This window comes from Astyanax mexicanus, chromosome 19, assembly GCF_023375975.1.
Source record: "Astyanax mexicanus isolate ESR-SI-001 chromosome 19, AstMex3_surface, whole genome shotgun sequence".
Classification (NCBI taxonomy): domain Eukaryota; kingdom Metazoa; phylum Chordata; class Actinopteri; order Characiformes; family Acestrorhamphidae; genus Astyanax; species Astyanax mexicanus.
In genome coordinates, this window is record NC_064426.1 from 14,837,637 (window position 1) to 14,864,459 (window position 26,823).

General features: G+C 37.3%; 1 protein-coding gene across 1 annotated transcript; it reads left to right on the forward strand.

The window, feature by feature from the left end:
- On the forward strand, positions 1–25,872 carry nde1 (nudE neurodevelopment protein 1). Its single transcript, XM_007235339.4, has 10 exons — positions 1–87; positions 1,429–1,790; positions 7,079–7,204; positions 7,344–7,497; positions 11,433–11,581; positions 15,665–15,801; positions 19,535–19,717; positions 20,914–20,999; positions 22,471–22,616; positions 25,054–25,872. Exons 3-10 carry the CDS (start codon positions 7,119–7,121, stop codon positions 25,100–25,102), a joined length of 990 nt encoding a protein of 329 aa, XP_007235401.2. The 5' UTR covers positions 1–87; positions 1,429–1,790; positions 7,079–7,118; the 3' UTR covers positions 25,103–25,872.
- The last annotated feature ends 951 nt before the right edge of the window (positions 25,873–26,823 follow it).

Genomic DNA, 26,823 nt, shown 5'->3' on the forward strand with positions numbered 1-26,823 from the left:
CCCTAATGTGTGGAGGTAAGCCAACCGAAACCTGTGGCGGTATTTAGGCTTTATGCCCGTAGGAGCTGCGGGTAAAGGAGATTCACGGTAAGTTCGTAGTAAGTTAATTTTTCTCTCATTCAGTGTTACTACAGCCTACTGGAGTAGTTAAATCAATATGTGTCTAATTTTAATAAATGTATACCTCACTCGCGTTTAGCGAACAAGATAGTATTAGCATTTTCCCTTTAGCGTTTTCCCTTCCACCTTATATGTGGCAGCTCGACCAGCAGGTTTAACGTTAGTTAAGCTAAAGTGAGGGACCAATTCTATTTTTTCTCTCACTCAGTGTTACTAGAGCTTGCAATAGCATTTAAACAAGACATACAAGTCTTATTCTCAATCATACATTTATATCTCAGTTGTGTTTAGCAAATCTTCCGTTCCACCTTAAATGCGACGGCAGTTCGCTAACAAGCTAGCTAGTAAAAGTACATGAAAATCAATCCAAACATTTTTAATAGTAAAAAGCCTTTTTAAGGTGTTTACTGCATAAAACACAAACCCATTTCTGCTCAGTCAGTTCTATTTCTAAAACACAGTTCTAATAATTTTATGAGGAACTAACTTACATAGTGGTTCTTTAAAGGGGACATACTATACAAAACTCACTTTTTGCGTGCTTTTGTGTTTCCCCTTTAGTCTTGACTGCACTCCAAGCACAAAAAATTCCATCTATTTTCTGTGAGTCAGTTGATAGTTTGGAGTTTGGTATCAGGAAACATATGCTTTCTATGTGTGTGAATGGCTCCCTTATTGTGAGGTCACAATAAGGAACCTCCATAGAACCACCCTGGCACCACCCTTACCTGTCAATTCCCACCAGAGCTCCACCCACTACATTATGTTACAATTTTGGTAATTTTAGTTGCGAACCTCAAACAGTACACAGCAGGATAAGCTAGCAGACTTTGTCTGAGGGAGGGATCTGTACCTACTGTCTATGGTAAGTCAGCACACGAGGGAGATGTTTTGTGTGTCTGTCGCAGTTAAGCATAAACTAACTTGTGTAAATAAATATGTCAATATGAAATTGGATTATTCTTGTTTTTTTTTCAGCAACAGTTTCTTAAATATTATCAACATTTCGTTATACAAATCAAGTCAGAACTAGTTATATGGAATGGAAAACATTTATTTGGGTGTTTAATAGTTAAAAAGGATCTGGTTTTATTTTCAGCACTAACACTGCACTCCTACATTCTGTAAATAAGTTCAGATGAACCAACACAGATTCACACACTGTCCTGTAGTGATGCTCTCAGGATGATCAGTACGTGTCACTTAGGGACTTCATGAGTTAAAGTAAAGAACTGAGTGCTGTGAGGAACTTCACACAGCTTTTAAAAGGCTCATGTGTTGTGTGGTCTCTCTGTGGTCTCTCTGCAGGCAGGGTTCAGGGATTCAGCGCCCCCCAGTGCCCGCACATAGAAATGACACGTGAAACTCCCTAAGCCGGCTGGCCAATCAGATTCGCGTTCCGGAGAGCTGTGTCGTTACAAACCAGCCAATGAGGAGCGCGAACGAAGTCTGTGTTCGGTCACGAGGTCAAACCAAGAGCCGAAGAGTTTTGGAGAAGCGGAGAAGAGGCGAGTTTCTATTGTGCTGGAATTCGCTTTACATCAGCGCTAAAGTCTGAATTCAGCCGGATCTGCTTCCGGATTAAAAACCTCGGAACCTTAAAAACTCCCGATACACTCGGATCTGCGGCCGGAGGTCCTGGATCCGCTGTAAACAGCCGGTAGTTCGGGGTGAGTCACTGCAGCAGCTCCTCTGATCCAGCACAGAAAATAACGTTACTCCTCCTACAGCTAAACTAGCCTAACCCAGAACCTAACCTAGAACCTAACCCAGAACTCAGAACCAAACCCAGAACTTACCCCAGAACCCAGAACTTAATGTAACCCAGCTTTAACTAACTTAGGTTAACTAACATAACTAGCCTAATCTATAACATAACAAATTTACCTAACCTAACTAACCCACAGCTGTTTTAGCCACAACAGTAAAAACCTTTTATTATTAAACAGCAGGTCAGTATAATCATTTTATTTAACCTTAAAATGCTTATAATAGAACTATAATATAACTACAACTGTCCTCAATCCATCCCCATAACAGTTAACTATATATCAGTGTTACATACACTACATGTTACATCCTTATGTAATCTATATAAATGTTACAGCATTAAACAATTTTCTATTTTGGTTATTGAATAGTATACTGAATTGAACGTAACAAACTTTTTTTATTATTCTGCAAAACATGTGTAATACTGTGTTGGGTGAAATTTTTAATAAATAGCTCAACACTAATAAATAGGGTAACATTATCCTTGGAAAGCATCTTTAGTAACAAATCTAACATTAAATACCTTTTTTTCTAAATACCTTATTAATTATTAATTACAATATAGTAAAATAAAGTAATAATGTATTGAGTTTCTGGTAAATTGAGCATAAAGTAATTATGCTAAGTTTAGAGGAGTGCCCCTAAAGGCAAACAATTTCAAAAATTAGTTGCTGGAGGTATCCTTTTATTTTTAGTCATAAAAATGATGTTGCATTACTAAATATTCTGCTTTATTTTCAGGATTATTTGATGATGTATTCAGAATTTAAATTAATTTCAGTTCTACATTCATAGCTCTACAATTAGATTGGGGTAACAATCCTTGTGTTACATTCAGGTAAATTGGGCAATTTAAGTTATTTTTAATTATTATTTGCATTTTTGTTAGTTCTTATATAACAGCTAAAACATGATGTAGATTTGCCAAAATAGAAGAAAAACTGTAATATTACCAGCTATCGAATATGCAAACTACATTTTTTTTTTACATTTACTTTCAAGGTAAAACCAATCATTGATACACACATCACATTATTAATATCATGACCTATAAGACAATTGATTCGCGGTAAAAAAAAGAGTATTATTTAAATATCACAATATATGTTGCAGAACATTTTTTTTTTTACCTTAAATTTGTATAGATGTTTTCCACAAGGAATGTTTCTCCAGTACTGTTGGTGTCTAAAGTAGAAGCCTATTCTTCTAACAGTCAATTCTTCAGATTGGTCAGATTTTTTAGTTAATTCTGACTAGACCACAACATCAAAGTTCATCTTAAGGGTCAAATATCTTACAAAACTGCATTTTTCAAAAGTGTTAACCCAGTGTGCAAACAAGTTTCAAAATGCACGGTAAACGTATAGATAAAATATGGATATTTTTAATTGAAACAAAGGCGCTCTAAACTGTCTAAGACCTGCCCTTCCCCTCATTTGTCTTAGTAAAGTTTTTACTTTATTGCTCCGTGTGGTGGCGCTAATTAAATAAATAGAGTAAACCTACAGTGTAGAATACTGGTTGTGAAATCCTGGTATTCGATAATTTAGGAGTATTTTATTCACTTCAGTAACACAGATGCTGTGAAGTATCATATAAAATTGTCTCGCAACATATTGAGTATCACAGAATCACATTATTGTGATATCATCGTTATTGCCGGCAGTTACTGAAACGATGAGCTACAGATCAGACAAACCCACAGAAAACAGAGAGGACAGAAGTGAAATTAGTACAGCCATTGCTCAGCTATGCAATGGAATTCAACTTCTGCATTTATCCTATTTGTGGCAGTTTATACACACACACACACACACACACACATACAGATACCTCAGTACCCAGGGAACAGTTGAAAAAAAAAACTCACTTTCTTCACCTAACTTCCTGCTGGCTGAGCCAGTTTTTTTAAGCTACTTTCAGATGTTTGAGCTGATTTTGAAGCTCCACAGCTCATAAAGACAAATGACTGTCCTTCTGATATTTATTAGTTTATGAGATACCTCAGATCTTCATGACATAACGTAAGACTTTTAAGATAGTAGAGAGATGGTAGAGAGTTTATATGTTGTGAAGCTGATGTTTCTGACATTAACACTCTAGGCTGGAAGGCTGCACCTGCACTGTGGATCTGTTTGGTGGAGGTGCTCGAGATCTCTCTTTAGAACTGTGTAATACTCAATGACCATATGACCATAATGCAATGTTAGAATCATATTAAATCTCCTAATTCTATTTCTTTCATTATTTAGTTTCTTCCTGCTTCTGTTTCTCTCAGCTTGTTAACAAATGCACGTGTACAGCTTTCCATGAGGAGAGAGTCGAAGCGTAGTTTGGTAGTAGTATGACTAACCCTTCTATTGCTGGAAAATGTGAAGTTTTAAAGTATATAAACAAAAGGTTGAATTGGGGGTACACTAGGGGTCGGCGATATGGCCATAAAATCACGATATTTCATGGTTTCCCGATAACTATACTCCTCTAACTGAGATATTAAAAAAATACAAGAATTTTGAAGTCAATGATGCAGAATGTTATGATACTAATAATGCACTTCAAATATCTCCATATATCCAGGATTAAAGTAAAATAAATGATACTGGACAGATATAACCTGTCTCTATTAGATATATAATGGGAAATGAGAACAGTGTGAATTTTTCTTTTGTTAAAAACATACAAAAAGTACTACCCTGATGTGATTATTAGGGGTGGGTGATATTTGGGCACAATATTTTGAGGTTTAATATCGATCATAATATTCAAAAATGTTGTTGATATTATCGTGTACGATATGATGTGGCATACTCCCAGTTTCTAGACATTTAAATGTTAAGTTGATGTCCAAATCATTATGTTTAGTGTTTTTTTTAACTGTTTTGGGTGTATTAAGCAATAAAAACAATAATCAGGAAAATGTAGAATGTGGGCCCTTGAATCGCAGCCAACGCCACATAAGCTCTCCCAGAAAGAAAGTGTGCTAATAGTGGCTAATATCAGATGACCAGCAGCTAAAAGGGGATGATATCACAGCTTGTAGGTTAGCTGTGTTTCTTGTTGTAATCAATGGATAAAGCTATTGCCTGTTCCTAAATACACCAATAATTCAGTTAAACACAATCCCCATAGTTTATACCCCATCAATATTTAACTTTAGCTAAAAAGCTTTGCTTATTACCGGTTATCTTGTCTTTTAACAAAGAAATCAATAAAACCAGAGTGAAACTAAACCGGAGTGACCCACAGTTGAGCCCAGTGTTTCTTCTGGATCAGTTTAATGTAGAAATACCAGAGTGTGTGACTGTGTAAGTGAGGGACCTGACTCCTTTTCTCTCCTCCAGAATGAAGCTGAGTAAACCTTATTTTATCCTGTCCGTTCAGAGATGTAACAAAGAAACGCTCTGAATTCAGCTGCTGTTCCTGAGCTATGTGCAGTAGCAGTAGCAGTAGCAGTAGCAGTAGCAGTAGCAGTAGCAGTAGTAGTAGTAGTAGTAGTAGTAGTAGTAGTAGTCAGTGCTGCAGGATGCTCACACACGGAGCTCTGTGCTGCAGTAAACAGCGGCACTGCAGGAGCCATACAGGCTCATATATGGGTCAAAAGTTTTGAAGGTTTGTGCGACACGGCATTTTCAAAACATACTAGCACACTTTAGTCAGTGATTGAGTAACATGTCAGCTGTGTTGAAGCCCAGTAAAGATGATTGAGGGAGTCTGAAAAACCAGTGAACGCCCTGTTAAATGGTAAAACCGCTATTTGGGGCTGGAACTGGCACACAGCTACTGTGAAAAAGATTTGAGCTATTATTGATGTCTTTACCCATGTTTTATAACAAATGCAGCATCACAGATGACTCAACATTCCATATTTGGAATAGTAAATACTTAACTAAACAAGTAATTAAGAAAATAATTAACTTACAGTAGCAGTTAATTTTTTTTAGTTATTTTTACTATTTATTTCATTTCAATAGTTACTGTTAGGCCTGTCGCGATAACAATGTTATCGGCATGTTCTAGGATAAGTTTTTTTTAATCGCGATAATTTTCGCCGACATTGATAACAGCTGTGCATCTGTTTACATGAGAGAAAGCCGTGCTGTGCTGCTCTCTCGCCGACTCTCGACCAATATATCGGACAGTGACGCCTATCGGTTAGGAAATGAGTGCACACAGAGCTTTTGCAGCGCACACACGTGCGTCCCACACACGGGACTTTTTCAAAACTAAACAGCTTTAGAGAACGTTTAGAAGTTTTAGGGAAGTCCAGTCCGGGATGGACTGTGCTTTCAAGTCGCATTTCTTAGCTCCGGTGTGGGAGTATCTTGGGAGTATTTTGGCTTTAAGCCAAGTGAGCAAGGAGAACCATCAGCGCAAATGAGCCGGTAGGTTTAATTTGTTTCACAACAGTGGCAAAAAAAGCTGGCAATACTACTAACCTGAGATCTTATTTAAAGCACAACCATCCAGCCCAATTCATACAGCTAAATATTGAATATGAGAGATCCTGCCTCAAACCCCACATGGTAAACATGCTGGTGTTCCTTGCTCGGAATTTGTCTTACAGTTACGTTAAAAAATATGTTAATAGCAAGAGCTATGGGCTGCTAAACCATCCGTGTCTTTGATCATATGAACACGTGTTTTTTTAAACTAATGTGTGTTTTACAGCATATACATATATGATGAGAAAATGGAATCGGCAAGTGACTTTGTGTCGAGTTAAAAAAAAAAATTCATGTAAATGTTACTTTAATCTATTTGTTTTTATAAAGGTCTGTTTAATATTTAGTGCCGTTTTTAGAACCCACGGAGCCCCAGGGTGGGTGTACTTTTATTTGTTTTAGTTATTTAGGATCTTAAAATATTTTTATATTGGGAGCCTAATGTCTGCTCTTAATGATAAAAAGTTAGTTTAACTGTAAAATGGTGTAATAGTATTATGCTTGTATATTATTAGTGTGGCACATTGTCTTAAAGCTCCTTTGGGAGCGCAGAAGCAGGAAAAAGCTTTTTCTATAGTGGAGCTTTAAAATGACTATTATCGTTTATCTCAATAATTTCTGGGACAGTATATGGTCATGAAAATGTTGTCATCGTGACAGGCCTAATTACTGTTTGTTTTTTATACTTTGCACTGTGGCTTAATGTGATGAAGTGTTAATGTTTAGCTGATTGGCTGTTGCAGGTTTGGAGGAGCTAAGGGGTGTCTGCAGGTCTGGACAGAGATGAGTGACCCTGAGCCACCAACGTTTTCATGTGTGGAAGAAGAGCGGGATTACTGGAAGGAGCAGGCAGCCAAACAGCAGCAGAGGTAAGTGAGACTGCACTGGGTATGAGCCTGTTAATTAATATAATTAATATTAACACTCTAGAATCAGTTCATTTACACTGAATTCATACAATTTTAACAATAATCTAAATGTGTGTTTGTGTGTGCTTCGTGTCTTCAGGGCTGATGAGGTTCAGGAGGAGCTGCAGGAGTTCCAGCAGATGAGTCGTGATTATGAGGTGGAGCTGGAGACGGAGCTAAAACAGTGCGAGGCTCGAAACCGTGACCTGTTAACTTCAAATAACCGACTACGCATGGAGCTGGAAAACTACAAGGTACTAAGACCCAATCCTATTTGACCCCTTCGCCCTAACACTTAGCCCTACCCTTCTGTTTTGTGTGTGAACACATAGTTTCCAGATTTGTGTTAGGGCTAAGATGCACTCAAAACAGAGGGGTATGAGAAATCACTGTCAAGATGGTGGCAGAAATGACTAAAGAAACCCAATATTTTGAGTGTTTTCCTTGTTAAAATTATGATAACCACTATAGTTTAATGTGTAGTTTCATCCATCCATCCATCATTAAAAAGATCGCTAGTAGTTAATCTCTGTAGCTAGCTAGCTAACTTTTGCTTTCCACCTTAAATGGTACAACAGGTGGCTGATGGGGCAGCATTTAAAGTAGAATGGAAAAATATAATAAAACAAAAGACACATAGAAATTTAAGTACTGCACAAAAAGAATGAATTGCTGCACCACCTGCCCTCTTTCTGAAGATATACGATGTCTTAAAGTTAACTAGTTAACCCTCAGTTAGGTTACTGAACCTTAGTGCTTTACCTCTATAGCTATATCTATATCGGAGGCTTGAAGGGTTGTCCCTATTCTAATGGGGAGGATTTCACCCCTTCTCCTCATAACTCTGTTCAAAAACATGGGGTGGGGGTGTAAATTAAAAGTAATATTTGGCCTATAGCAGGAAAAAGGCCTGGGATTGCTTTAGAATGCCTGCATATGAAGGGAATAGTTTGATTTAAACATTAAAGTCACATGTTCTCCTTATTCCCTCACATTTGACAAGTCAGCCAAAACATGGTTGGTGTTCTACACTGGAGCTAAAAGGCTAAAGTAGTTAGCAAGTAATGAAGATGTATTTACAACAGTTAGCATGATGCTAACTGGGAGCCTAGAACATATGGCCTTAAATTCAGAGCTCAACATGCTTGAAGGAGAATGCTAACTGCTTATTCTGGTATGTCAGCTATTAGATCAGTCACAAAATATGCTACAATTTGGCTCCGCACTGATATTCTAGTACTGTTGGTTCTCTTCTGCTGAAAAATAAGAACAGAAAGTGTGCATTCTGGTGTTGATACAAATGCGCTTCCCCTCCAGACACTGATGTAGACGGGGCATCAGCTGCTTCGCTGTCCCTGAATCAGGCCTGTTGTTTTCCTCTGAATGTGTGACTGTCCCCGCCCTCAGCAACGTCCCCCCCCACACACACACACACACACATTAACTAGCACCAGCAGCTCCGTCAGCACAGAGCAGTCAGACTTTGTTGTCAGCAGTTCAGGTTTTATTGCTGATGTACTGCTACTGATCCTTATTCAAATAAGACCAGCAAGATAAAATGCAGTCAAATGAGAAGAGCCCTCTGGGATAAGGCTGCTGCCTCCAATAAGAACACAGGGCAAGTAGAGAAAAAGAGAGAGAGAGAGAGACACAAGTGAACAAAAAAGTCATTCATTTTCATCTTCCTCCCATTTCAATACCTCGCTACGCCCCTCTCAGCCGGGGATTCCCCAGCGCCATCTCAAAGATCATCCTATTTCTAATAATAACAGAAGTAAAGGAGAAATCATTATCCTAAATCAGCAGTATGTAAAAAACCTACTCCAAAATACAATAGTAGCATCAGAATCACGTTGATAGTGCAGTGTCTGTAAAATTTATCTTTTTTTTGTTTTTTCATTCTGTTTAATTGAGTAAATAAATAAAACTTTTTTTTTTCTGCCCTAAATAAATGAGCCCCCACCCCAGGGCAATTCTGGGCTGGTTTAAGGGAGGAGCTTATTTTCAATAAGTGGCTTTTGTGCAAAAGAATATTTTTCTGCATGTATCCTGCATCGCAAAAGCTTCAGCTGTTTCATTTTGTTTGCCTGGCTTGTGGCTCATGAAAATGTCTTTTAAGTATTGCAATATAATATTGTGCCACATCATCCACCCCCTCATGAAAGTATAAAAAATGAAGTCACCTAAAGAATTTAAGGAGCATTACTCTGAATTCTACCTTAGAAATTATTCTGCCGAAGATTGCAAAAAAAAAAAAAGAAAAGAAACTCCACTTTTGATATTCGTCTAAATAAGTAGAAATACAGAATCATTTTTACAGATTTATAAATTTATTTCAAGTCATATTGCACTGTTTCTGTAGGATTTGTTTCATCAGCAGGATCACTTTACTGCATTTCAAGACACGAAACCGATCCAAAAAGACGTTAAGAATTAAGAAGGTACTACGTAGGGTTCCGTATAGTCACAGGGCCATGTTAAAAAACCTGCAGGGGAAATTTAACCTGTTGTCAACTTTCAGCAAGTATCCTGGCTAACCTGCTGTGACCCAGGCAAGGCTGGAAGCTGGTGTGTGTTAGCATCTTAGCTTTAACAGCAACTAGGTCATAATAGTGTAAAATACTGTGCTGTGACCCTATCACATAGGCTGTCATGCTTCTTTTGCTATAGATGTTGTTTCAGTGTGTCTCAACTTGTCAACAAATGCGTGTGTACAGCTCTCCATAAGAGGGTGCTCAATACATAATTAATATTTTCAACTGTGTGGGATCCCAGAAACGAAACGTATTGTTGCTTAGATAAGGGTGATTTTAAAATGCAGAATATTTTAACATGTAAACGTATGCTTTTCTTGGCTTTCCATTTGTTGAAAATGTGATGCAACTTTAGGGAGCTAAAGGATACACAGATGTTTTTGTAAAACAAAGCTATTAGCCAGGCAGCTGAAATTCACCTGATTTACGATGTTCACTCTGTTCAAATAGGGGCTACAGCCATCTGTCTGCAACAGGAAGTCCCAGAGAGCCCTCTCTGTCTGGGTGGGGGTGTCTGTTAGCTGATGTAATATAGAATCAGCAGTTCAGCTGTCTAGTTTAGAGAGATGAGCTACAGTGACTTGCAAAAGTATTTATACCACTTTATTTATTTATTTATTTTTTTATAATTTGTCATCTTGCTACCACAAACTTAAATGTATTTTATTGAGATTTAAGTGATGGACAAACACATAGTGTTTGAAGTGCATTCAAAATGATACAAGATTTTAAAAAATTTAATCAAATAAAAATCTGAAAAGTGTGACCTGCAAAAGTATTTGGCCTATTTTACTCTAAACCCGCTAAATAAAATCCAGTACAAACAGTTGCCTTCAGAAGTCACTGAATAAGTTAATAAAGTGCAGCTGTGTGCAATATTGTCTTAGTATAAATACACCTGATCTGTGAAGAACAGATAGCATCATGAAGAGCAAAGCACTCACCAGACAGGTCAGAGATAAAGTTATGGAGGAGTTTAAAACAGGGGTACCAAAATTGAAAAAGTATTCTACAACTGAAAATCCTACCTAGACATGGCCATCCACCCAAACAGACAGAACGAGCAAGGAGAGCACTGGCCAGAGAAGCATCCAAGGGGCCTGTGGTCACTCTGGAGGAGCTGCAGAAATCCACAACTCAGGCAGGAGAATCTGACCACATTTTTTTTTTCCTAAACGCAAAGGGCTATGTGTGGCAGAAAAGTAACACTACTCATCTCCACTGTGAAACATGGTGGATGCTTTTCTTAAGCAGTGACAGTGAAGCTGGTCAGAGTTGATGGGAAGATGGATGGAGGTAAATACATTGAAGAAAATCTGTTGGAGTCTGCAAAAACTCCACCTTCCAGCAAGACAACGCCTCTAAACATACAGCCACAGCTAACATTGGAATGGTAGCTATAATGGAGCTTGAGCTATTTTGCAAGAAGAATGGGTAGAAATTTCTCTAGATGATCTCTAGATGCATGGGTGGGGAGGCATAATACTTTTGCATGGCACACTTTTTTTAGATATTTATTTAATTGTGTGTTTGGAGGCAGTAGAACAGTTTTTGAGTCTGAATGATCTGTGATGATCAGTGTCTTGTTTTTTTTAGGCTGGTATGATGAGTGTATTTTTACACAGTGAGATCTTTGTGTTTTTGTCTTATTACAGGAGAAGTATGAGGTGCAGCATTCTGAGGCCTGCAGACAAATTTCCACTCTGGAGGGAGACCTCGCAGAGACCACCGCCATCAAAGACCAGTTACAGAAATACATCCGGGAGCTGGAGCAGGCCAACGATGACCTGGAGAGAGCCAAGAGGTGAGTAAAGACTGGAAAAGCTCTGGAGAATTATCTTCACAAACAAATTATAAAAAACAACTGACCTCAATACTGTGCAAGTGCTTTGTCTCCTGCGAAAGTTAGAATTTAAAGCTGCTTATCAGGTCAGTAAGGCTAAATTCACACATCGGGTAAAAGTGGCACAAATCTGATTTTCTCACCAAATCTAATGTTTATTAATTCATTTTTTATTGTGACCTACAATACTGTGCAAAGGTTTTAGGCATCTAAGCAGATTACCTAAAATCATTTATCTCTGCGATAAGTTTTTTTTTTTTTTTTTAATCTGAAAATATATCATTAAAAAGGGACAATTTATGCAAAACTCACTTAAAACACTATAAGTGCAAAAAAATCCATCTATCCGTTTTCTGTAAATCATTTGAAAGAAATTTCTCTCAGAGATCAAATGCTTCTATGAACCATTTAAATGACTCCCTTATCGTGATATCACAATAACAAAAACTGCGTAGAACCACCTCTCATCCATTACCTCCCACCAAAGACCCACCCACTAGATCAGTTGAAGAAACTGCGTTTTTTAGTCATTTTGTTAGAGAACCTCAGACAGTACACAGCAGAATAAGCCAGCAGACTTTGTCTGATGGAGGGATCTGTACATACTGTTTGTGGCAAGTTAGCAAAGGAGTGTGATGTAAAAAATTTAAAATAATAGGTTTTGAGCTTCTTTTGCAGTAAAGCATGAACTTGCTTGTTTGTGTTTTGCCATTTAGCTCAAGCTAAAGTTTACATGTGGTAAACAAGCCTAAACATGGAGTGCTCAGCAACAACTTATTTGCATAAAAGACAGAGCCCTTAAACAGCTCTTTCTGAAAGGGCCTAAAACTGGCAGAAATAGAGCTGGAGGGATTTCTATATGTGTGAGTGATTTTGTGCAAAGAACTTCATGAACATGTATATCCCATATAACCATTCTAACCTGTGTAAAAAAAAAAAAAAAAGAGGTCTAATATGTCCCTTTTGAACAGGTGCAAAAAAACATAAATATAATAAAACAAGAATTTCACGTAGTCTGAAGAACAATGTCTCCTGGATGTTGCCAGCCGGCACCTCAGTGAATGTGTTCAACTCCACCATCAGCTCATTACATTACATTACATTACATTACATTTTGCAGACGCTTTTGTCCAAAGCGACTTACAATAGTCAAGTACAAAAGTAATAGAAGTTAAGATAAACCATTTTTTAGATGGGCTTAAAGGAGGTTGAAGGGAAATAAAGGGATAGATAAGTGAAGGAGGGGAAGAAAGAAATGAGGTTAGAAGTAGTTAGTGTGTTAGAGGTGTTAAGAGAGTAGGTGATCTTTGAAGAGCTCTGTCTTCAGGAGTTTATTAAAGATAGTGAGAGATTTTACTGATCTGGTAGTAGAAGGTAGTTAGTTAGAGGTGTTAGGAGAGTAAGTGCTCTTTGAAGAGCTCTGTCTTCAGGAGTTTATTAAAGATCGCGAGAGATTCTCCTGATCTGGTAGTAGAAGGTAGTTTGTTCCACCGTTGGGGAATAACATTATTTAACATTGACTAATAACTGGACTTCTACAATTGAGCTACCTCAGAAAATTACAAGAATCTTCTTTATAGCATCAGATATCAAAATGGAAAATGAATGATCTTTTTTAATTCTTTTATATTTAGTGCCAGTATGCCAATATGCCTTTGTCTCCATACTAATCATGATGCAGCAACCAGTGGTAGCTCAGCCACTTTTTCATTTTGTTTGAGTTAATTTCACTGTGTACTTTGCGTGATCTACTGATACTAATGAAACCATTATGAACGTATTAAGCACAGGTGTAGGCCCCGTCCACACGCCAGTTTTTAAAAATATCTTCGTCCACACGAGCAGCGTTTTCAGAAATATCTCCATCCACACGGAAACGCCATACCACTCAAAAACGCTGAAATGAACAGCGATTCTCTAGACACTTGGACGTTGGACAGCAACAACTACTTATTTTTAAAAATTGTACCACCAATTTTTTTACCGTTCGCGGTAGGGTCTGTACCTCCGGACAGGAGGATTGGAAAAAACAGCACACCGCGCATTTTAGTAACATTACCTCGGCTTTGTTAGGTAATGTGAGGGTAGCGTTAAACTAAGCTGTGAACATGTTTATTAATCCACACATTGCAGAGAGAAACGAACCAATCCAGGTGCTGTCCCTGTTTAAGGACGAATCTTAACGTGGCTTAATGTACTAAACAACGAGAGACAAACACCAAACAACTTATTTTTTCACTGCATAATAAAATTTATCAGAATCTATCAACAAATCACGGTACCACTTTAAAATAAGACTACCTTTATAAAGGGTTTGTAAATGATTTACAATAAGTTTATTAATTAATGGTTACTAATTAGGTTGCAAATGCCTTAAAAATCATTAATAATCAGTTATAACACATACGTAGAAAGGGCAACAATGACCTGTTGTTTGTCAAATAGTGAACCCACAGCCATCTATACTGTTGCCCTTTCTACGTATGTGTTATAACTGATTATTAATGATTTTTAAGGCATTTACAACCTAATTAGTAACCATTAATAAACTGATTGTAAACCCTTTATAAAGGTAGTCTTATTTTAAAGTGGTACCCAAATCACTATAACCCACATTACTGTCCCGCTGTAAAATCCAGAGAGGCTGTGGAGTAAACAGGCTGGATGAGCAGCTCCAGTAACAGTAAATGATGTATTTTGAGTTTGCTGGTGTAGCTGGTCTGTCAGTGTATCCAGGGTGATGTTGGATCAGTATAATTAAAGCTCATACTGATAGAGTAGTGTGTAGAACAGCCAGCACTCCACTATCACCGGTCTCAGCTACACTGGTGAAACGTGTTACAGCGTTTAAAGCTGGTTCTGGGTAATTCCGCGCTGTTCAGTCAGAGAGGGCAGTTAGTTGCATCAGCTGGGTGTAAAAATGCTTCAAACGGCCGGAGTTCGCTGTTGATGCGCCGAAAATAGCCCCCTCCAGCTGGTAAACGAAAAGCAGACATGCGCAGACTCGCTGTGTGACGTCAGCCTTTTCAAAAACCTCTGTTCTTCCCCGTCCACACGGCTCCACTGGAGCGGAGTTTTCAAAAATCTCCACCTTGAAAGGTGTTTTCGAAAACCTCCGTTTTCAGTGACCGAAAACGCCGTTTTCCGTGTGGACGGAAGGCCAAAACGGAGACAAAAACCTCAGTTTTTAAAAATACCCGGGTTCGTGTGCACGGGGCCTTAGTGCTGACACTGTTCGGGCACCGAGAATGATGGATATAATACCTTTTATAAAGACTCCTATTAGCAAAACTTTGATGTTTTGATGAACAGTGATGTATAATTATTTGTATTCATTCTAATATTAAAGTTTTACTGAGCTCATAGACCCAGATAATATATTTTTTTAATTATTGTAGTTTCAACAGGTGCCTGAAACAATTGCACAATGCTGTATATCTAACATTCTTCTGAACGTTTCAAGCTCCAGAACTGGTGCCCATGTGCATTACTAAGCTTTTTATTTACCTAGACACAGACTGTGTTCAACCATTTCATTAAAAACTATTGTGACAAAAGCTTTCTAATTTAGTTTAAACAGAGATATTACCTCAGATATATTGTGCTGAGGTATTTCTATCATGATACTAAAATCCTCACTCACTGCTGCTGTCTATTTCTCTCAAATCATGTCTCTTTTTTTTCTCCATCCTTTCTTCTGTTATGCTTTTTATTCTTTTTGACCTAAACGTAGCAGGAATTCCCCTCTAGCTGAGTCGCATTGCTGCAATTCGGAATGTATCAGAATTCAATGCCACATTTTGAATTGACCCCAATCTGAATTAAAAATATCAGATTCAGTCTGTTTTTTTTTTCCTCCCAGTTTACAAATATTTAGAAGTGCTTATTCACTCAGTAAAACACTATTATGCTATTTGGATCTATTACTTATATTAAAGTAACCGCATATTCTAGAGCAGGTTCTGATTTTCTCTTTTTCCTGTAGAATACAGCCCAGTATTTATCATGTTAACAGTAATGTCTGACTTGCTCTTTCTCTCTCAGGGCCACCATCATGTCCCTGGAAGACTTTGAGCAGAGGATGAATCACGTAATAGAGCGGAATGCTTTCCTGGAGAGTGAACTGGATGAGAAGGAGAACCTGCTGGAGTCGGTGCAGAGGCTGAAGGACGAGGCCAGAGGTGAGTCTGCTGATCCTGCACTTCCTGCACTCCTGTCTTTACCTTTGAATTTTAAAGAGCTCATATCACAGGAAAATCAGTGAAGTGCTGCTGATCAGTTCACTTTGTGATACAAGCATCAAATTCTATTCTATTCTATACCTACTTTTCCCCAAAAAGCACTTTATCCACTCAAAAAAACAACAACAAAAAAAACAATATGGGCAATATTTTCCAAGCTGGCCACCTTTTTATAAGCCAATTAATTGTATAAATGGTGTGTTCTGGCACTAGGGTTGCCACCATATACGTAATCATCCTTTACTTAGGCAATTAAATGTTGTGTCCCGTATTGAACCAATAAAGAACACAATTGTTTTGTGTATTTCCACAAATGTCCAAAACACATCTGTCACACACACATCAACACTAAATCTAACATCAGCAGAGCAACACTGCACACACAAAAGAACACAGAAGATCCAAACGCCAGTGTTGGTTATTTACACCTCAATCATCTCCTAAAATTGGTACAGAATGTGACATTATATTTTGATTGATTTTAATATCGGCTTGTGCTTTTGCTTAAAGATGCCTGTGCATAGGGCATGGCTTATTTTATTTGACTATTGTGGTTTTAATTGATTGATTACCATATTGAGTTTTTGTCAGTGAAGTCAAATGAATGATAATTTATTAGTTTTAGTCGTATTAGCCACTCTAAATATTATATATAGCCATTTAAAGAAAAAACAGTTAATAAATAAATATGCATACTCATACACACATTTTATTGAGAGAAAACATTTATTCTTTAGTATGTCATATTTAATTTTAATTTAAGTTTTTACAAAAACCAAGCATCTGATCAAAAATCTCTAAACAATCACGCATCACATTGCGAGACCGAACAATCTGTTGAAATGTCAGTATCTCAAACTGCGGGTCTAAGTACGTGATGACTAAAGTGACCACGAAAACGAGTTGCACATATATCCAGCATATTGCATTTGGGCACTGATAAATTTATCATCCCACATTACACATAATTTAATGCACAGATGTGTCTAGCGATTTATTTTCTTCACATAAAACATTTTTCACATTTTAATACAGATATGATTTGAAATCAAATGATTTGAAATGGCTGGCATCTTGGATTTTGAGGTGGCTAACATGCTTTTCTGATAATGTAGGTCCAAATTATTATTTATGCCACATTTGTTGCTTGTATCACAAAGTGAATGTTTCTTATGGAATACGGAATTCATCTGCAGCACTGGTGCAGATTTTTGCTTTATTTTAAAATGAATGTTTGTCATAATTATTGGTTCTGTAAAATGCCCAGTCCTTTCTTTGTCCTTGCTGATCTTTAAAAAGAGAAAGGGCAGAGCAGTAGTAGTTTTGTGCTGCTAGGGCTGCAATAGAATAACAGGAGTTATGACCCTTCATCCAAAAAAATGGTTATAGCTAGAGGAAAGTGTTGGATTGCATTGTGAAGGAAGCAAGATAAAGGTTACTAGGAACAATAAATAATAATAAAAATAAATACGATCTAGGCAATATTTACACATGCAGAAGTAGTGTGTAATGCAGCAATGTATAAACCAACACGGCAGTTGTCTCTGTGTGAAGTTGTAGAGGTTCCTAATGGTGTCCTGTGATTATCCACCCCTTACAGCTTGAATAGTCACTCAGCTCCTGTAGATTTTTCGGTAGGGTTTGAGTGTTGATAGTGCGGCAAAAAGCATCCCACATATTTTCAAATAAGGACAGGTCTGGTGATGCAGCTAACCATGGCATAGTATGTGTGAAATCCTAGTCCCTGTAATTTAGATTGTTTATGGCTTAAATGGGTTAAATCGCGTCTACAGGTTGTGTATCTTCATAGGAAATGACTGGTAATCTGTTGGTGGTGCTATATGGCGTCAAAATACGGTCAAATGTTTTGAAATACAAAAGTAAAATAAAAAAATATAAGGAAATAAAAGGGCTATTATTGATATCAAGATTTTTTTAATCATATTTGTAAAGAGAATGTTTAATATTGAATAGGTAGTTTTACCTTCATAAGAATGTTTGTTTTTTTTATTTTATTTTAGTAACGCTTCTCTCAGTCTTGCTTTCAGTTTTAGTTTTGACCAGTTAGTTTTGACCCTGTTTTTACGGATGGTTTTGAACTAGTCGGCCATTGGCTGCTGGAAATGAACCCCGCCCATTAAGGTCATTCCACATGCTCACGTCAGCAAAAGCCCCCCACTTACAGCTTGTGGAAAAAGGCGTAACATCACAGTGCAGGCGTTCAGGGACCAGTTCTCAGAACTATAGTTCTATAGTTCACAGGCGGGCTGCACCCTGAACACTGTACAGTGCTGTAGCTCTTGAGTGTTCCTGACTGATTCTTTTAAAAAATAGATATCATTCCAGAATTCCCTTGTCAAATGGAAATGGTAAGAGTGGTATTTTGGTTGTGGGCCAAACAGAAACTGGGGGAAAAGAGCTCTTTAATTTTCACAGATTTCATTAATCTCCGGTTAGTACGTGCAGTAGAGATGGAATGATCGATCGGCAGTGTATCGGTATCGGCCGATTCGTCAGATATTCTTCTGATTTTAGCCGATCCTATTCAGGAGTTTAGGGTTAAGCAGTTTATCAGAGCTGTGTGTGGATGGCCGGGGAAACTGCTCACTTACAGAAAGCTGCAGTTCCTCATCCAACCACTAGTCGGAGCTGCAGCAGCACAAGCCCCGCTGTCTTACTCAGTCAGAGCTACAGCCCAGCCACGGGCTACAGGGCTCAGCTCAGCCAGTTTTTTACAGTTTTCTTAAGTTTATCTGTGTAGGAAATAAAGGTTTTAACCCCACTAACCGGATAATACAGCCCTCTACAGTTCATCTTTCAGCCCAAGCAGCTAACAGCAGCAGTTTAGAGCAGCGTCACGGAGTCACTGCTCGGATTACATTATAAACAGGGTCAGTTAGCGCGCTGCTAACCTCAGGATGTTTATAACTACGGAGTTTAGTGGACACACCACGGCTGCAAGGTTAGACTGTTGAAGGCTACTGAAGACTATTAAAGGCTATTGGAGGTTATTGAAAGGGTTATTGCGGGCAGAAATCAGTAAAGGCTGGTTAGATAAGTGATTCACGTCCTCGTCCTTTGCTGCGGTGAAACTGTGACTAGCGCTGTCACAGTGATGTTTATTAACGTCATTTAAAACAGATTTTGTCAGGTATTGTCTTATAAATATTTACACACAACTTATATCTCTCTTAAAAAGCGTTTGTTTTGTTTAGTAACACTCGTGTTTATTGACTATCAGCGTAAATTACCAGTGTTTGCTTAGGCGTGGATATAATTAGAGGAAACTGTACCAGGTTTTCCTGGCACCTGTGTGGCATTTGGCCCCGCCCAATATCGAAATCGGCCCCAAAAACCCTGATCGGTCCATCTCTAACGTGCAATGCTGGGAGTGAACCAGTCACTGGTTAGTCTCAGCTTCTGTCATTGATAATATTTTTGTTTTGCTGTTCTATCAAGCTTCTGTTCAGAAGTCTTATGCGAGCAATGTGACCGTGTTTGTGCTGTGGGTGACATAAGTCTTTGTGTGTGTGTTTGTGTGTGTGTGTGTTTTTGTGTGTGTGTGTATGTGTCTGTGTGTGTGTGTGTGTTTGTGTGTATTTGTTTCTGTGTTTGTGTGTGTGTGTGTGTGTGTGTGTGTGTGTGTGTGTGTGTGTGTGTGTGTGTGTGTTAGACTTGAGGCAGGAGTTGGCTGTTCAGCAGAAGGAACGTAAACCCTCCCTCAGTTTGTCTGTTGATGGAGAGAAAACGGACACGACCCCATCTCGGACCCCTGCAGCCTCCCTCCTGACCACGCCCCCTAGACCCCCGGGCTCCGCAAGCACCTTTAACACACCCCCATCCTCCTACAGCCGAAGTAAGCATACACACACTTTAAATTATTTATATAGGGTTTAACATGATTTTAACATGAAAGAAATCATTTTAATTTATTTAGGATTTAGTGCACAATTTAAAACAAATCTCTGTCTAGGTACATGTCTGTCTATTAGGCCTCTATAATTAATATTTTTTATTCTGAAAACTCAAATCATGATAATATTTTAAATGTTAATCCTAATAAAATAAAAAGCTGTGACAGTGCATTGAATTACAGCAAACTAAAAAAAAAACATTCTCCAAGTGCAGCAACAGAGGGAGCACTTTACCCTGCAGACGGTGCTCACTATGGGTGTAAGAAAATATCAATACACTTGAGATTCTCTAAAGCTCAGGAATGATTCTAAATTAACATTTAAATGTACCATCATTCACCTAAAGCAAAGTATTTTTTAATTTTGACACTGGATTTAAACTGTCAAAACATCCCACAATAATATCTTTACAGGCTGGTGTCAGACAGTGGTTCTACTGATCCTATGACATTACATGGTTGGAGGACAGTCATTTATTATGAAAAAAAAAAAGTAAATGTTTTTTTGCTTGACAGCGAAATTTTAACTAATGTATACTTATTTAAATAATGTAGTTAGCTGATAGTTGATAAAGTTTTTAAATAGTTGATAACGTTATCAAAAGACATTCCACAAAAATGTATTATATTTAAGCAATAATGCATGAAAAGAAGTGCTATAACGTGTAATATTGAAAAGATTAAAATATTAAAACATTTTGATTTAAAGAGGATAAGAAAATCCGATCTGTTTGGTTATAAAACACTGCGAGTTTAAATAGTTCCAGTGCTGCTTTGTTTGAAGCTGCCCTGTTTGGCGCTGCATCATTGCTAGGTTACCTGTATGTGGCGAAGTAATACATGGAGAGCTTCGGTTACAGTGCATTACCAGGTGATAATGGCACTCATAGAACGCCTCTCAGCCAATCACATTGCAGAGTTGAAAAGAGCTGTAGTATATAATGAGAGTTTGGAAATGGCTGATGTCACACTTCCTTAGAAATGGAGACCTTGATATTGTTAATTTTTTTAGCACAATTATTACTGGCATGACAAATTGTCGATTAAAGTTATATCTGACAGGCCTGTATATTGTATAGGTACAGTGGTTTATTAAATATGAATTATTTATTAAATAATGTAATGCTGTGGTTTTACAGTTGAAGGTCTAACTGGGACGCCACTGACCACATCTGCTCGGATATCTGCCCTCAATATCGTTGGGGAGCTTCTGAGGAAAGTGGGGGTAAGTGTTTGCTGGAACATCTGTAAGACATTCTGTGAACATTTCTAAGTTTAATTTTTTTGTAAACTATCATGTGACGTCCTACACCCCGTGTAGTTTATGTGAACAGTTCTACTGGTAAATCTGTAGTGTTGATCAATGCTGAGGTCAGTACACAGCAAGTATTTGTGATTATATTGTTTTTTTTTTTAATTGCTCCAAATTAAATGGACAAAAACATTGGTACTCCTGTTTTGTTTCTGAAAAAAGAGCCTAGTCTGTTTTTGTTAAAGTAACTTCCTTTACTGTCTAGAGAGGGCTAATTTGTTTTTTCTGTTTAGATATTTACATAAAAAAATACTTGATTGTGAGGAATTGCTCTGATTATTTGATTTTATTCAACTTGAAGAGCAGAATAAAATTAAGAGCTATGGTCTGCTGAGCCATCTTTGTCTCTGATCATATGGACATGTGTGTTTTTGAGCTAATGTGTGTTTTATAGCATATGCATATATGATCAGAAAAGAGAATCTGCAGATGCCTTTGTGTTATCTCAAGTTAAAAAAATAATTCATGTAAATGTTACTTTAATCTATATGTTACTTTATTTTTTGTATACATTTCTGTGCAGGGTGGTTGTACGTTATTTGTTTTAGTTATTTAGGATATTAAAATGTTTTTATTTTGGAAGCCCAATGTCTGTTCTTAAAAGTAAAAAGTAAGTTTCACTGTAAAATGGTGTAATATTAATATTATGCTATTATATTATTACTGTAGCACACTGTCTTAAAGTTTTGGAGCGCAGAAGCAGGAAAAAAAACATTTTCTATATTGTCGCTTTAAAAGGAAAATATTATCGTTTATCGCAACAATTTCTGGGACTATATATCATCCTGAAAATATTGATATCGTGACAGGCTAGTTTTTTTTACATACGTTTTTTTATACACTCAAAGTAAATTGTAGATGTACTGCTTTGTGTATTGATGCACATATTGTGTACACCTTAATAACGCTGGAGTATTGGTAGTATTTAATGCCACTATATATATTTTCTATCAACACAACGTATAATTTAATACATTGCTAAAAAGGAAATTTTTACATTAGTATATTTAATGTGTATTTTCATGCAAAATATTTTAAATTGAAAATACACTTGTAGTATTCTTTACCTAATTTGAGCATACTTTTAATGCTCTAAAAGTACTTATTATACCCCTTTAGCCCATGCCTGCTTTTAGGCCAATAGGTTCATGAGTCCTTATTTAATGGCAGTACTTTTTTACAGCAACTAGGAATTTGTGTTCACATTTGCACATTTTGTTTAATAAATGTATTTATTAACTTTAAGTGTCAACAAATGTAAATATTTACTTCTATAACCTATTAAAAATATATCAATGTTAAGAATTTAGTAAGTTGGTGATAAAGCTGTTGTTTCCTATATAGTCGAATCTTTTGTAATTTTTATGTTTTTTGTGTTTTTCAGAATTTAGAGTCGAAGTTGGCTTCGTGTCGTGAACTACAAGTCCATGACAGAACACCAAGCCGGACGCTGATCGTTCAGAGCTCACAGTCCACATCACGAGATACGTTAGAAAACCAGCCAAGCACCAACGGCCTCTACGATAAGGGGTGAGCGAATGACCTGCTGTACTGATTCAGCAGAGATCTGTTTACTTTAATTCCACTCCTGTAAATACAAATCATTCAAATCATGATTTAAGTGCCCCTCTTGAACAGTTGTACATGTGCATTTTTAACAAGCTAAAAGATCCAGAAGCAGCATCTGAAGTGAATGACTTTTGTGGACTGAGGTTGTACAGTAATTTTTCTGAATTTTGAATAAATATTACTCTGGTTCTTCAGCATTACACAGTTCTGGAGAGTTCTCGTGCAGCTCGTGCAGCATCGTTCTGGCCAGTCTTAAGATTAGTCAATGTACCATTACCATGTGCAGTTAATACTTTAATCTTTCAGATGATTTGAATGATTTAGGTAGGGTTTGGTGATGAGCCTAAAATTATATTACTATGTTTAAAGATATCGGATCGTAAGCAAAATTTCAACAACATTTTTGAATATCATGAACAATATTATTACCTAAAATATAGTGCAATATCGCCCACCCCTACTTATCACATCAGGGTAGGGGTGTAACGAGATCTCGTGGCATGAGATCTTGTGAGATTAATACGTGACGATATTTCTCGTCAAGCTTAAACCTCACGGGAAAAAAACAGTTTAGTGTGGACTTTTTAAGAGGGATCTGGCAACACAGTAGCAGCGAGTGGTGGCTGAGCAGTGAGAGCAGCTCTCAGCAGAAGAGGAAAATTTGGGCATTTGCATAGAATAGAGGTCACTAATGGGCGGACCGTGGTCCGGGTCTGGACCCAAACCTACTGAGAAGGATTTAATTGTATACACGCCTGGCAGCGCAGTAAATCACAGACCAATCACATGTGGTGTAAGATCACCAAACGCTCTCTTCAGTCAATCAGATCTGTGCAGACGCGGTAAGGAAACAAATAAATAAATAAGCTCCCCGCTCCTCACGCGGGATCAAACCTGTGTTCTCAGGGTCGCGGTCCCGCTGCTCCGGCTGTTGAATTGGGCCGTGAAAAAAACGCCTTTATAAATAGATAGGGAGCCCGAGAACTGGCGGGAAAAAAAATGTATTTTAATCAATGTATGAGAGAAACCAGTCTGTTAAGTTTGCGTTATATGATTTTGTCAAATAAAACTCTAGTTTTCAAGCCAATTTTTAACTTTTGACGTTTTATTTAAAATTGTTTTTTTTAAATCTCGTCTCGTCTTGTGATACCCCCATCAGGGTACTACTTTTTTTTTTTTTGCTGTTTTTAGCAAAAGTTCACACTGTTCTCATTTCCCATAACATACCTACTAGAGAAAGATTATATCTGTCCAGTATCATTTTATTTTACTTTAATCCTGAATATATGAAGATATTTGGAGCACATTATTAGCATCATGACATTCTGGATCATTGACTTCTGTTACAAATTTGATAAAATTCTTTTTTTTTTTAGTCAGGTGTGTGCCATATCATATCGTATTCAATAATCAATTTTAATTTTCATTTTGTTGCAGTAGTGTATTCTTGAAAAAATAATAAGAGTATCGTTATCGCGAAAATACCATGAAATATCGTGATATTATTTTAAGGCCATATCGCCCACGCTTGCTTTACACAAGAATTGGAATTGGAATTTTATCATATTGTTATAAATGGTCTTTTTGTATCGACATCAAGCCTAGCAAGGATATCATCCATGCTTAAAGAACACTGACAAGAGAGTGTAAACAATCCTGTTTCATTGGATGATGTGCAGCCTTAATGTATTATAAAACTGTACTGTAAAGTGCATTTAAATTGGATTGTTAGTCTGCTAATCTGCTAATGCTGATGCATTTTGTTTGCGTGCCAAAACACTAACTGTGTATCAAAAGATTATCTGTAAATACTGTGGTGTAATATTTTGCCTTATTGTTCTGATCTTCATCTAAGTCACAACAATAGACAAACTGATACACGTCTGCTTAAACAAATACCACACAAAAATTATATGTTTGCATGATTTTACTGAACACAGTGCAGGGTGGAAAAAGTATTATTGATGCAATTCGTTTTTTTTTTTACTAAATTACACAAACAAAAAATTGCTGTAATCTTTAAACATGCTAATTTAATTAAACATATGTTTTATGTTTTTAAATGTTTTATAATGATTATGGAAAAGTGAAAATAGTAAAATGTTGTGAAAAAGACGATGTAACAGTTAGCAGTTAGTGTTCTCTGACGAGCATGTTGAACTCAAGTGGTGGTGTGTCAGTTTTAGAAGATTTGGGTGGATTTTAAGTGTCTCAGATGAAAACTGTCCTAGCCTTCATCTTTAATGATCTGTGGCAGATTTGCTTTTTTCATTCAAATGTGACGAAACGTATTTTGATTATTTTTGAGAATGCTCTTTAGGAATTTATCTTTGTAGATTATGAAAGTTCAGTTCCACCCGTCTTCTAACAGCTCTCTGTTCTGTTTCTGCTCTCACAGGATGGTGAAGCGGTTGGACTTCAGTCAGGGGTCGAAGATCGTTCTGTGATCGAGTCTGATCTCCATCAGTGGTCCAGACGGTTCTGGATCACTTCTCCTGCACACAGTATTCACACCATCGCCTCTTAATGCACAACACCACATCTTGTTTTTATGAACTGATGTGTAGCTAATGCTATAACTGTCTTCATGTTCGTCTCCCTGTGGGTCCAGCAGAACGTCTGAAGTCTGAGGGGCTTTAGGACCACATGAATGTTGTTTTTTTTTTTTTTTTTTTGTTTTGTTTTCCTGCTTTACTACTACTGTCTGACAGCACTGCTGACCCCCAGTCTGTGTCCTGCGTTGCTCTGTATATATTTACAGCCTATTTTTGTACGCTGAGTCTGCCTTTAACACTGGTCTGGAGTTAACAAGCTTCTGCTGAGATGTTTTTCTGTGTGGTGACCTGTTGTTATGGGTCTGATATTTGTCTCTTATCTTGAACTTGATGCCTTTTTATGGTGAGGCCAAAGATGGAAGCAGTTGGTGATGACTGTATGAGTTTACAGAGTGACTGGCAGGCAGGAGAGATGAGGATCTACAGCACAACTGCTGCAGGAATGTCAGAAGTCAATTGTGGAGTTCTCGAAAAACCACAGGAGCTTTCTGCTTTAGTGCTATGTTACAGTATCCATATCCAGGATATGCATATTTTAAGGTTGTTTTTCCAACAGCATGAGACAGCATATCTAGTTGATTATCCTTTTCTTTAAACAGACAGGTATTTGTTTCTGTTACTGTGCCTTTAAGACTGATTTACATAAATATGCTGTATTTTGATTGGCTATCCTGTGGTGTGCCTCATCAGAAAGCTGTAACGGCTCAAACACACACTTTAGCATGAATTGATAGTGTTAATTTGAGGTCACATTTAGACACGAGTGTGTTTACATGCACTTTCAGAATCGGTTTATTGCAGTTATTTGATTATTGTACTATAAACAGCATATAAACTCTTAATAACCTCCAATTAAGATTATAGGAGAACTTTGTTGTAAAATAGATTTTTGGTGTAGTAAAACATGATAAAGACTACTAACCTTTGTTGAAAAGCTCACCTCCATTCTTCTGCATTCTTTAGAAATCCAGTCATTTTTTTATTTATTTTTATTTTTTTATTTTTTAAGAATGGATGATATGGGGCATATTTTTCCCCTGCAGATAAATCACTTTTTACTCTATTATACAGGCTCAAAGTAGCCCCACACCTCATTGGTAGAATCCGGAGAGCCCTGACTTTTAAAAACGAGACATTAATAACTATAAAAGTCCACATGTCCAGGCACCACCATCTTAAGGTCAATCAAAAATCAGTTACCTTTACCTAAGATGGTACCGCCCGGAGATTAGGTCACGCTAAAGGTTGTAAACAGTGGTTTTTAATAAGTATTTTGTGCACTTTTTAAGTTATTATTGCCTCATTTTAAATGTCAGGGCTTTCCGGATTCTACCAGTGAAGCGTGGAGCTACTGGATAACGGTGTAAAAAAGCGATTAATCTCCAGGGGCAAAATAGGCCCCATTCTAAAGCATGTTTGGGCAAACTGCAAAAATGACTGTATCTCAGAAAGCTGCAGGAGAGCGGAGGTGGGCTATTCAACAAAGATTAGTACTCTTTATCATGTTTTACTACACCAAAAATCAATTTTACAAAGGAGTTCTTTAATTCATAGCGAGAGCTGGATTTTAGCTCAGTAATTGTAATTCTCAGTTCACATACTCGTATTAGATT